The sequence below is a fragment of the Schistocerca piceifrons genome, chromosome 4 (genome assembly GCF_021461385.2).
Source record: "Schistocerca piceifrons isolate TAMUIC-IGC-003096 chromosome 4, iqSchPice1.1, whole genome shotgun sequence".
NCBI lineage: Eukaryota > Metazoa > Arthropoda > Insecta > Orthoptera > Acrididae > Schistocerca > Schistocerca piceifrons.
Window position 1 is genome coordinate 204,412,078 of NC_060141.1, and position 12,278 is coordinate 204,424,355.

Sequence of the window (12,278 nt, forward strand, 5' to 3'; positions counted from 1 at the left end):
GACATGTCCACTGCTGTTCGCGATATACAGGGTGGCCATGAACCATCTGGAAAGCTTGTAAGGATGTTGCTGGTAGAATGTGCTTGCAAATAACTGGTAAGAAAAAATTCGATTCATTGCGCTCCAACTACTAGGATTCTTTTGTTTCACTGAGTACCGTTGGGGTTACATAGGCCCTAAGAAATATATACTGACGTATTGCCAGTATTTTAAGGAGGTAAGGTAAAAGCTCAGATTACAGTTGTTCAACGTAACAGTCATCGTTCTGTTTTCCTATATAGTGGCACTAGAAACGGTAAAATCTGCTTCTTTCGGAAGTGATAAATTTAAACTTGGTGAGCAAGAGCTACATGTATTCGGTTTGGGGGAACCAAAAAGGGAACACGTTTAGTGACGCTGACTCTGGCAGGAAACTTGAATTTGTGCGCACAACAACCTGATTGGCTAAGTACAATGCTAATTTAGTCAGAAACGGGCAACGTATCGAATTTATTTCATAATAATTATTTATCATCAAAACATACTTTTCATCATCCTTAAGGACTTTTCAGACTGTTTCTCACCACCCTGTACGTATATGACCTGCTCGATAACAATTCTAGTAAATTGTTAGCACGAATAATTGCACTTTTTCGTAAAGAATCATCAATGTGTAATCTGTAAACTGACTTCTTCTACACATTTTTGATTTTCATAGAAATCACGTCAATGATAGGCTTTACATCAAATCATAAGCGGCCGTCAAATGAAAGTAAGTGCACTGTTAATTATTTCCAAAGAAATCGCCATAAATATTAATCCTCGTGCACTTATCCCACTTTGAGACAAGACGATCAGTGTCTCCATGCAAAAATGTCTACCGTTGCCTCCCCAAACATTATTACACTCATGTACACTCACGTGTGCAGCTCTTGGTCCGAAGGAAATCAACGTGAAGCAAATCGACGGCCACGAAAATATGGAAATCGTAAGGGGTGAAATCAGGACAACATGGAGGATATATAACTACTCCCCTGCGAAATTTCAACAGGCTAGCTGCCCCCGAGGAAGTCATGACGATCTTTTTCCTTGACTGCAAGGGCCCACTACTACTCTTTGAGTTTCTGAAACACGGTGGCACAATTAAAGTGCAACGCAACTGTACGTGAACAGGCTGCAAAAATTGAAGCTCGCCACCGAGTCCAAACCCCTAGGAATATTGAAGGGCGACATCATTCTTGTGCAGTACAATGCCCGACCTCATGTTGCCAAAGTTGTTTCGATTACGTTCCAGAAGTTTCACAGAGAAGCCCTTACACTTATTCCATACAGTCCCGATCTATCCCTATGCGATATCCATATTTTTGGAACCGTCAAGACAGATACTGCTGACCGTCGATTTGCTTCGGACGAAGAGGTGCACACCTGAGTACAATCATGTTTGCGTAAGCAACAGCAGACATTTTTTCATGAAGGCACTGATCGTCTTGTCTCAAAGTGGGATGAAATCATTAACAACTACGGCCATTATTTTGCAAACAATAAGCAGTTTACTTACTATTTATCCACCCATATCGTTTTCGTTTGACTAACCCTATATAAGCAAGAGTAATCTCTGTGTTTCGTTTCTGTTTTCTTGCACCCACTTGTTTTTTCACTGATCATCTGCTTCTTTGTTTCTTCTCTAGCATATTATGTCTTCTTCTGCTTATCCTACAATTTCTTCTGCTTCTTCCATTTTATCCCTAATAACCTGTTGCTGCTTATAGCCTTTTTTGAGCCTTATAAATGAAGCAGTGCTTGGCCCTAGACCAATATTGCCACCATAAAATCTCATCGTATTGTTTGTATTCTCTAACCCATGCGCATTTTTGACTGCCCACGCATCTGATTTTTGCAGTAGGCATGTCGTGAACATCTGTCACTTTTAGCGCAACGAATTCATGTAGGCACGATGTAACTAACTTCCAGATGATTCGGAATGACTTAGCTGATGGTTAGGCAGAACAGATTTAACGTTCGCCTCTATATTTCCAACTGGTTCTCGCGTTCGTCTATTCCCATGAATACGGTGGAGACTAGTATCCTGTATGTCTATGTGAGGAGACACATAGCTTGTCTTGTTTCATATTCCTTCTTGTTTCCGAAAAGCATTATTACTCCACACTCTGACAGAAAATTTAAAAATGCAAATATTAAATGATGATCGACTTCTGTGGGTTGATGACAATCATATTTTTCTGCTCAAGTAAGTTAACATAACTGTATGCCCATGAGCATAACACTGCGTAGACTTAATTCTGCAGGATGGTAGGAAACAGTCTGAAAAGCTTGTACTGTTTTTGAAGAGTAGTTTGTGCTCAGAAATAATTTATCAGAAAAAAATTCGATACTTTGGGCCGTTTCCAAGTTAATTAGCATTGAAGTTATCCAATCAGAAAGTTGCGCATACAAATTCAAGCGTCTTGCCAGAGATGGTGTCGTCAAACGCGTTCTTCGTTTGGTTTCCACGTATCGAACAAGGGAGCGGTACATAAATAGAATGGCAGTAAGCATCAAACCCGAGCCAAAGACTGAGCGGTCTCGTTGGCCATCATCTACTATTTGAGAACAATTATCACTAATTGCATCTGCCTGGTAGCTTGAATTTCCGCTCTTCGTCCCGAATACCTAATTTAACAAATGATTTTTCTGAACAACTACTTCTCAGCACAACCTACCTGCAACAAGCTTATGAGCTTTACAGACTGATTCTGATATCCTATATAAACGTCATCATAGAATATATAGTTTCTCGTTGGTGTCTGCATAAATGTTTGTTATTTTCTTGTGTGCTCAATACATTTCCCTTCAGATCTGTTTCAACTCTTGGCATGTTTGAGCATGACTTTAACGCGTATCATTTAGACATTTTTTAGCTTCACATTCCAATTCCTGCCATTCATCTGCGTCGCACAAATATTTCGCCTCATTGCATCCGTTTTCGTGTCTCGTCCTGTTTCTCCTACCTCTGCTTCCGCATTCCATAGTGTCTCCGCAAGACAACTACAGCGAAGAATATATTACATCCCAGACTCAAAATACGTACCGATTAGCAGCTTCGTTTTAACTCTTTTCATCCGCCGATCGATTCATTTCATTCCGGTGCATGTAAATCAATTCAAAACTAAAAACAAAGCTTGTCATCCAACTGTATTTTGGTTTCCGTAGCTCCTCAGAGTCCTAGATTCTTCGTGCATTGTCTATCAAATTCATTTCTTTTTCTACAGTTTCTCACTCCTGAATATATGACAGATTCTGCTACTTTTCTTTCTTGAATTTTACATCGCGTGCTTCTTTATTTATGTTACCTGTATTATTCAGTACCACCTAATATGCAATTACCTAGTACCATTTCCACTTGCCTGTAGTCCTACACTCCGCGAAACCGTATCAAACAAGTCTGAATACATTCTACGAGCTGCTGCCTCCTTCGGTAAGTAGTCCTCGTCGGAAAGGACTGTTGAAAGATGGCTATTCCAGAATGAACGCCTTTTGCAAGTCACATGGTGTAAGTCACTTGTTCACTGACAATGAATCAAAAGCTGCCTGTGATCTCTAGATCTTTGCCATGAACAGGATACTGCTAGGTTATTGACCGGAGTCGGCAAGTGAGATGGCAGGATTCGTTTTGGTTACGTAGTGAACTAAAGGAAAAGGCACTATCGTCTTGCCTTCTGCCCCGAGCAGTACGATGAAGTTAGCAGTAATTGAGACATTCGTCTTGTGTTTAATAAGGATGCATTCGACCAGCATCTTTCGATGTAACGGTGGGGCACAGTTGAACCCATGCAGTTGGGTCCCAGAATGTTACTCAAGTCGTGTATTTTTCGTGTTCTCTTTCAAAACCGCATTTCACATGCGGAATTCTGGATCATTGTTCACATTCTCAGTTGCTTCAGAACAAGTAGCGGTATGATTTTGCCTCTTTGCTTAGTCATCTGTAAATGGAGTGACATACAAGGCAGCTTTTCACACCCGCGACTGTGTTGTCAGGCGATTTATAATGCTATTTCTTTTGTGATTCTGAGATGAAATTTGGAAGAGATGTTAAATACTCCGATTCAATGTCATATCTACCAAGGCTAAAATATATACCGGGTGATCAAAAAGTCAGTATAAATTTGAAAACTGAATAAATCACGGAATAATGTAGATAGAGAGGTACAAATTGACACACATGCTTGGAATGACAAGGGGTTTTATTAGAACCAAAATAATACAAAAGTTAAAAAATGTCCGACAGATGACGCTTCATCGGATCAGAATAGCAACAATTAGCATAACAATGTAAGACAAAGCAAAGATGATTTTCTTTACAGGAAATGCTCAATATGTCCACCATCGTTCCTCAACAATAGCTGTAGTCGAGGAATAATCTTGTGAACAGCACTGTAAAGCATGCCCGGAGTTATCGTGAGGCATTGGCGTCGGATGTTCTATTTCAGCGTCACTAGAGATTTCGGTCGATCACGATACACTTGCGACTTCAGGTAACCCAGTAGCCAATAATCGCACGGACTGAGGTCTCGGGACCTTGGAGGCCAAGCATGACGTAAGTGGCGGCTGAGCGCAAGATCATCACCAAACGACGCGCGCAAGAGTTCTTTCACGCGTCTAGCAATATGGGGTGGAGCACCATCCTGCATAAACATCGTAAGTTCCATCAGGTGTTTATCAGCCAGGCTGGGGATGATGTGATTCTGTAACATATAGGCGTACCTCTCACCCGTCACTGTAGCAGTTACTGACGTTTTGCTGTCCAGCGCCATCTGTCGGACATTTTGTGAACATTGTTTTTTTTTTCTCTCTCTCTCTTCGAATAAAACACCATGTCATTCCAAGCATGTGTGTCAATTTTTATCTCCATATCTACATTATTCAGTGGTTTATTAAGTTTCCAAATTTATACTGACTTTTTGATCACCCAGTACATCAACAGCTTTTAAATTATGTTGAGTCTCTGAAGCATTTAGACTTCACGTATTTATAAATTCACATATTTTCCTGGAACTACTAATTGCCTCCATTCTGAAATCCTTAACCATATTGTCATGGGTGGAGTGTTCTTTACACTTGCATTGCATTTGTTGTTGGATTACGTAGCAGATACCTTCCCCTTTAGTATTTATTATTTTGTAAAAGATTTTCAGCAATCCAGCTACTTGACGCTGATGCAGTTGTCCTATGTACGACGCCAATGAGTCAACAGAACTGCAGTTCATCACATTCACCTCTAAATTTCAGTGTCTTCATATTACTATGTCATGTACGTAACGTATGAGGAAAACCTTAATCTCTGCAAAAATCGGACCTACAAAGTGTGAGTGACTGTAGTTTGAGGCCCTATAGCATGTGATTTACAGTTCATGTACTTGTTCCATACTCACTTGTGTTACTTCCGAGTAGCTTCACCCTTTTCAACTGCGCTTAGTCTATCTTTCCATCTCTAATTACTAATTAAAAGTGATATCGCGATATCGGTAGGTTGTATTCATTGTTTAGAGGTGTACGTCAGAGCTTACACTCTGTTAACAACCTTATATGTTGTTTCCATAGGACTGATAGTTCAAATTGCCATTGGTACCGTAAATCCTCTAGTGATTTCGTTGTCCGTTGGTATTACGAGCGACTGTCGTTAAAGTATGCTTGAAAACTAAATTCTTCACGTTATTAAGACATAGAGCTGCGGATATGTAAGCGTACGTAGGAAACACACATAACAATGCAATTCATTTACCAAACTTATAATTGAGAGCATTGCCAACTATTCAGAATGAGCACCGTACAGAAGCCACTTTCGCCGCCTCCACTATCTCGCTCCCTCCCTGGTACACACTTCACGGACTCCTTTGTTTACTCGCGCGAGACGTCTCGTAATTTTCTGTTCGTTACACAAACTACTTCTTCGTATCTCGCTGCTAGTTTGAAAGCCGCGTGCTGCTCTGTTACGCGCCATGTTTCCGCTTCGCGCTGACTTCTGGTAGCTGCTATCCGGTAATGTAGCATTAATATATGAAACAAATGGAAGTAACTTTTCAACAGGAATTACACTACATCGTGAAGTTACACCCGCGCTGCTGCAGCTTTCACGTGAAAGGCGGCTCATAGACTCCGGTCATAATCACTTCTCTCGTACAACCTGTCACGCTTAGTTGTCGGACTGTGAGTTTAAAGCAAACAGAGGAAACGTAAAACTGTCCTTCTTCCCAACTGAATGTGTATGTTCTGTTTTGCTTCCGCTTATCCTCCAGACTGTTTCCTTGGCACAACGCAGTGAAGGCGTGGAGAATCACGAATAGCTGCGACAGGATGTTCTAACGATACTGACCAGTTGCAACAAGTTTGTACGTCGAGAACGCTGAAAGTGCAGGAATTTCCAGTTGCCCTTATCGATTATATTTGGATTTGGTAACGCGATATGGGTCAGACCGTGGACAGGTTCAGTGTTCGTGACTTACTCGGTTACTGGAAGATAAATAAGTAGTAGCAAACACCAAATAAACGGAAAAATCAATGTGATTTCCGTACTTGTTTATTTAGTAAACAAACAAAAATTAATTTTAAAGTACAGTCAACACGGTAAGCTTGATTTGAACCTAAAATAGTAAACAGAAATTAACTAATAGACTGCCATAGATGCCATACTTCTAGCTCCTACACGATATTGTCGAAAACTGCCACTTCTATGTGAATCGGTTTCCACTCAGTACTGCGCAAGTTAGCCGATCAGTCACGTGCAAAAAACGTTTTCTTAAATTCTGTTCCCTGTTACTTGGTAGCCTGACGTCGTTCATTGCCGGCAAGAGTTCCATCAGTGGTATGAGATGTAATGAAAATGATGCAGTGAGATATACGCAGACCACAACATACCTGCAATGATGAATCGCTAAACTAGAGAACTTCTCTACCAACCTATTGTTCCACTTTTTACAACACATAAACTTTTGTAAATCTTCTTTCAAATTTCTTCCTTGCATATCCTCCTCCACTCTTTCTTCATTCTGTAAAAGGTCTTCCTGTATTTCCCTTGAGTGGAGGTCGTCAAGTACCTTTTCTTCCGGCCTTCGTTCAAGGTGAGAAAGTGACCTGTATACTGGTTTCATTATCAGTTTTTCAGCTTTCTAAACCATATTACAAACAGTAGATCACTCTGGTGGTTTACTAAACGAAGCCTTGAGAAATTGCTGCTCTCTCCTTTGGATTTTCTGTGTCCTCTATTAGCCCTACCTGGTGAGGCCCTAGAAGCACTTTCAATACTCAATAATCGGTCTAACAAGTATTCGCTAAGTAACAACTTTCATGAATGAATTACATTTCCTTAGCTCTCCTCCAATGGCTCTCTACTTTTCCTACAGCTAGATGAAGTGATAATTATAAGTTGGTTCGCTTCCAACGATTACTCTCAGACAAAGTACGGTTCTTACGGTATTAAGCGATTTATTGCCAATATTGTAAACGAAGGACAGTCTCTCTTTTTACCTATGTATCTGCAATAGAACACATTTATTTATGCTGAGGTCCTGTTGTCAGTCATTGCACCAACCGTCGATCTTCTGCAGAGGGTCTTGCATTTGACTGACGTTCACATGGGAAGCCAGTTTACTCCATACTACACCATAACCCACTGACAACGTCATAAATCTTTCTGCGTTATGCACTACATTATTTATGTATACGGAAGACAGAAGTGCCTTATAACATTGCTCTGGGGTACTGCCGAAGCTATTTTGCTACTGATAATTTCGCTGCAATTAGATCCACACACAGCGTTGCTGCTTCTCTCAAGCAGTAAGTCCTGACCTCAGTCATCAAGGCGCACTGATACCCATATGTTCGTGTATTGTTCACAACGAAACCAAAACTGAATCGAATTCTTTCGGGGAGTTAAATATCACGTTATCGACCTTGGCTTTGTAATTTAACATGCGACACAGGCATTTAGCGAGCTGAGTTCCACAGGTTGGCTGTTTATTGAACTCATGTATCAATCTACATAGGAGATTTTCTAGTACAGTAAAGATGATGTCGCCAAATCAGTGCCAAATGCATCATCTTCATCTTACGGAGCAACCATATCGAACACAACCTGAGTGTAGTACAGAACGAAGGTCAGCATCATCCGTAATATCATCATATGATATTACGACCGATAATGACGTTCACTTGTTCTGGATTACATCATGGTCGTGGAGCACAATAATTCCAACGGAATTGAGTTTGATACGGACCAAGGGAAACAGTACCCTCTTTAACAAAGGCATTCTGCTAATATCAGCAGACATCACCAGCAAGGAATAACAAGGAATGAAAAGCAATGGCCACTGTCATAAGAATATGAGGAGTTACGCTCCGTTATTTATCTACTGCTTCTGGCACACACGGAGCTGACACGCCTGAGCTGCGACAGCAAATGTTTCCAAAATATAATCAAAATGGATATACAAAATTGGAGCCACATTTTCATGACGTATCAGGACCGTAGAGGTGGTCGCGTACGTTGGGTAAACTTCGTGATAAATAAGCTGTACTGTGATTTCTCAGCTAATTCTCGTCGTTCTGGTGCGAAATTTGTAGTTTAACTAATAATAATTAACGAATATTTTCTTACAATTTAATTTAAATAAATAGCTACTGATGCACAAAGCCCATGATAATTTTTCACTACGTGATTATTTTTTGGTACTGTCTGTAGGTACTGTGAAATTACATATTTATTAATTCTAAATTATGTATTTTCTCTTCTTTACAGCTTACATTCAATCCACTCACTGCGTTTCTCTTCACAATCGACTTTTTCCTCATCACACTCAACGTGAGTATTGTAATTATTTCTATACTGCCGACAACAGTAGACATCTGGGCCACTAGGCATACACTCCTGGAAATTGAAATAAGAACACCGTGAATTCATTATCCCAGGAAGGGGAAACTTTATTGACACATTCCTGGGGTCAGATACATCACATGATCACACTGACAGAACCACAGGCACATAGACACAGGCAACAGAGCATGCACAATGTCGGCACTAGTACAGTGTATATCCACCTTTCGCAGCAATGCAGGCTGCTATTTCCCATGGAGACGATCGTAGAGATGATGGATGTAGTCCTGTGGAACGGCTTGCCATGCCATTTCCATCTGGTGCCTCAGTTGGACCAGCGTTCGTGCTGGACGTGCAGACCGCGTGAGACGACGCTTCATCCAGTCCCAAACATGCTCAATGGGGGACAGATCCGGAGATCTTGCTGGCCAGGGCAGTTGACTTACACCTTCTAGAGCACGTTGGATGGCACGGGATACATGCGGACGTGCATTGTCCTGTTCCCTTGCCGGTCTAGGAATGGTAGAACGATGGGTTCGATGACGGTTTGGATGTACCGTGCACTATTCAGTGTCCCCTCGACGATCACCAGTGGTGTACGGCCAGTGTAGGAGATCGCTCCCCACACCATGATGCCGGGTGTTGGCCCTGTGTGCCTCGGTCTTATGCAGTCCTGATTGTGGCGCTCACCTGCACGGCGCCAAACACGCATACCACCATCATTGGCACCAAGGCAGACGCGACTCTCATCGCTGAAGACGACACGTCTCCATTCGTCCCTCCATTCACGCCTGTCGCGACACCACTGGAGGCGGGCTGCACGATGTTGGGGCGTGAGCGGAAGACGGCCTAACGGTGTGCGGGACCGTAGCCCAGCTTCATGGAGACGGTTCCGAATGGTCCTCGCCGATACCCCAGGAGCAACAGTGTCCCTAATTTGCTGGGAAGTGGCGGTGCGGTCCCCTACGGCACTGCGTAGGATCCTACGGTCTTGGCGTGCATCCGTGCGTCGCTGCGGTCCGGTCCCAGGTCGACGGGCACGTGCACCTTCCGCCGACCACTGGCGACAACATCGATGTACTGTGGAGACCTCACGCCCCACGTGTTGAGCAATTCGGTGGTACGTCCACCCGGCCTCCCACATGCCCACTATACGCTCTCGCTCAAAGTCCGTCAACTGCACATAGGGTTCACGTCCACGCTGTCGCGGCACGCTACCAGTGTTAAAGACTGCGATGGAGCTCCGCATGCCACGGCAAACTGGCTGACACTGACGGCGGCGGTGCACAAATGCTGCGCAGCTAGCGCCATTCGACGGCCAACACCGCGGTTCCTGGTGTGTCCGCTGTGCCGTGCGTGTGATCATTGCTTGTACAGCCCTCTCGCAGTGTCCGGAGCAAGTATGGTGGGTCTGACACACCGGTGTCAATGTGTTCTTTTTTCCATTTCCAGGAGTGTACTTTATTGCTATTATAGTCCAAATAATATTTCATGCATACTTTCATAGCTACTGCTACCGCACGTACTGCCTTTACATCTTTTGTATCTTCTTTCTCTTTGTTATTTGGCTGTATCACAAGCTGTTTTCGTTTTGCATCACTGAAACTTAACTGCTTTGTTGAATGACAGTTATTGCTATGAACGAATGCTTGGTGAAATTCAAAGTACGCTTTGGAAAGTGTTCAGCCACATATGAAACATAACAGACGATTTGGATTGAATTTCAGGTGGCTGAAATTCCTGTGTGAAGTGCTATACACGGTGATTCAGCTGCCCCTAACGCTTGGCCTTATGCAGTCCGCAACGCCTTCAAACACTATGTGCGAGATTTTCGTGTACTTCCCCTTGCTCTGTGCAAACGAAACTCCTACAAAAGAAATGACCAGGACCTTTTTGTAAGAAATTTATGTACTTCGATTTTTTACTGGGATTCGTTTTCGCTGGACAACATCGTTTTCGAGTTATTAAAGAAAAACGCATTTGAAGGTCACGTTTCTACGATTTTCTCGCATAATTCGGAAACTATGCCTCTAGCGAAAACTCATCCCAGTACAAAATTCAACAACACTAAATTTTTTACAAAATGGTCCTGTTCTTTTTTCTTTAGGAGTAATATTTAGTGTGTAGTGGTAGAGAGAGAGTGAGTATGAAAATCTTGGACATGGTGTTTGGAGACACTGCGAGTTGCATGAAAGCTACTGGTAGGAGGAGATAGATTACCCTATATCTCCGAAGTTTCTCTTACGCTTCCAACACATGTGTCACAAAATTTGAGTCCCAGTATGTTTTGTTTCTAAAAAGTAAGGAAAACTCTGCAAAAATTGTTAATGATCTTGTACAACTACAGGGAAACAGATTAATAAATTTACTCTTTAGCAGGTAGAAAACCAGGTTTACCGACACTAAGTTTCCTTGTTTTGATAAAGGTGTACGTTTTCTGTTAGCATCGTGTCTGTTGCAGGACCTGTTCTGTTGCAAGACCTGTTACTAAACAAGTCTTGTTTTGTATTTTTCTTCTTACGTGTATGAAAAAAGACAAAGAGCTACACTGTGCATCGTTTATCATCCAGAGTTGTGGCTCTATAAACATAATACACATAAAATACATTGTCACATTTTGTTTTCTAAAATGTTAAAAGTAGTTTTGCTTCCGAATGTGATGTTTTGTAGCTGTTACTTATAGCGTTTGTTGCTATTTATCACATATTTTGAAGAAAACCTGTTTGTTCTTTGTTTATTAGCAGAGGTTGTAGTCATAAAATGCTTGATTACAGTTTCAACATTACCTTTATCCCCAGATTCTGGAATCCCACTTCTCTTTCAACTGCATTTGGTTTCTGTTCGTAATTGACTTTAATTTTGTGTACTTTTGTGTTTAGACGACTTCACATAATTTCTGCGGTAACCACACATATTTAGCACTCAGTACTGGTTTTTTCCCCTTTCCATTTGTTTCTCGAGTGCTGTGTATCTATTCCCAACATTGCAGACGAAGTAATCATAATTTGAATTTTGCATTTTTGCGTGATCATCTTCAAACAATGGAAAACACGGCTAACCGTATCACACTCATTTCTCTGAAGAAACTGTCGAATTTTAAATTCCATGTAATCCAAAAAGAACATTCACGATCCAACATTGCTATTTCAACGAAATATTTCCCTCAGTGTGCTGCTAAACACTTTACAACTGAACTTTGTGTATTTATGGCTAACAACCATTTTATTACATGTTAACTCGATCGAGTCTACCACATTACTTCTCTCGCGCGCTCGCTACTAATTCGCATTGTCATCACAACACGAGAATGCCCTGCCCGCCGGAAAAGGTGGCACACTGCAGAAAGTTCTAGAGGCTAAGGCTACACAGCTAGCACCTGGTGCTACGTAGCTCGCAGGAAAGTACATCGGCCATGGTTTCCTTAGAAGATATA

At 41.8% G+C, this 12,278-nt stretch overlaps 1 protein-coding gene across 1 annotated transcript in view; it reads left to right on the forward strand.

Moving 5' to 3' along the window:
• The window catches only part of LOC124795731, a 745,624-nt gene that overhangs the window by 732,707 nt on the left and 639 nt on the right, over positions 1–12,278 (forward strand). Inside the window, exon 6 of the mRNA XM_047259814.1 lies at positions 8,771–8,833. Coding sequence (XP_047115770.1) covers positions 8,771–8,833 — 63 coding nt within the window. The remainder of the gene's footprint in view (positions 1–8,770; positions 8,834–12,278) is intronic.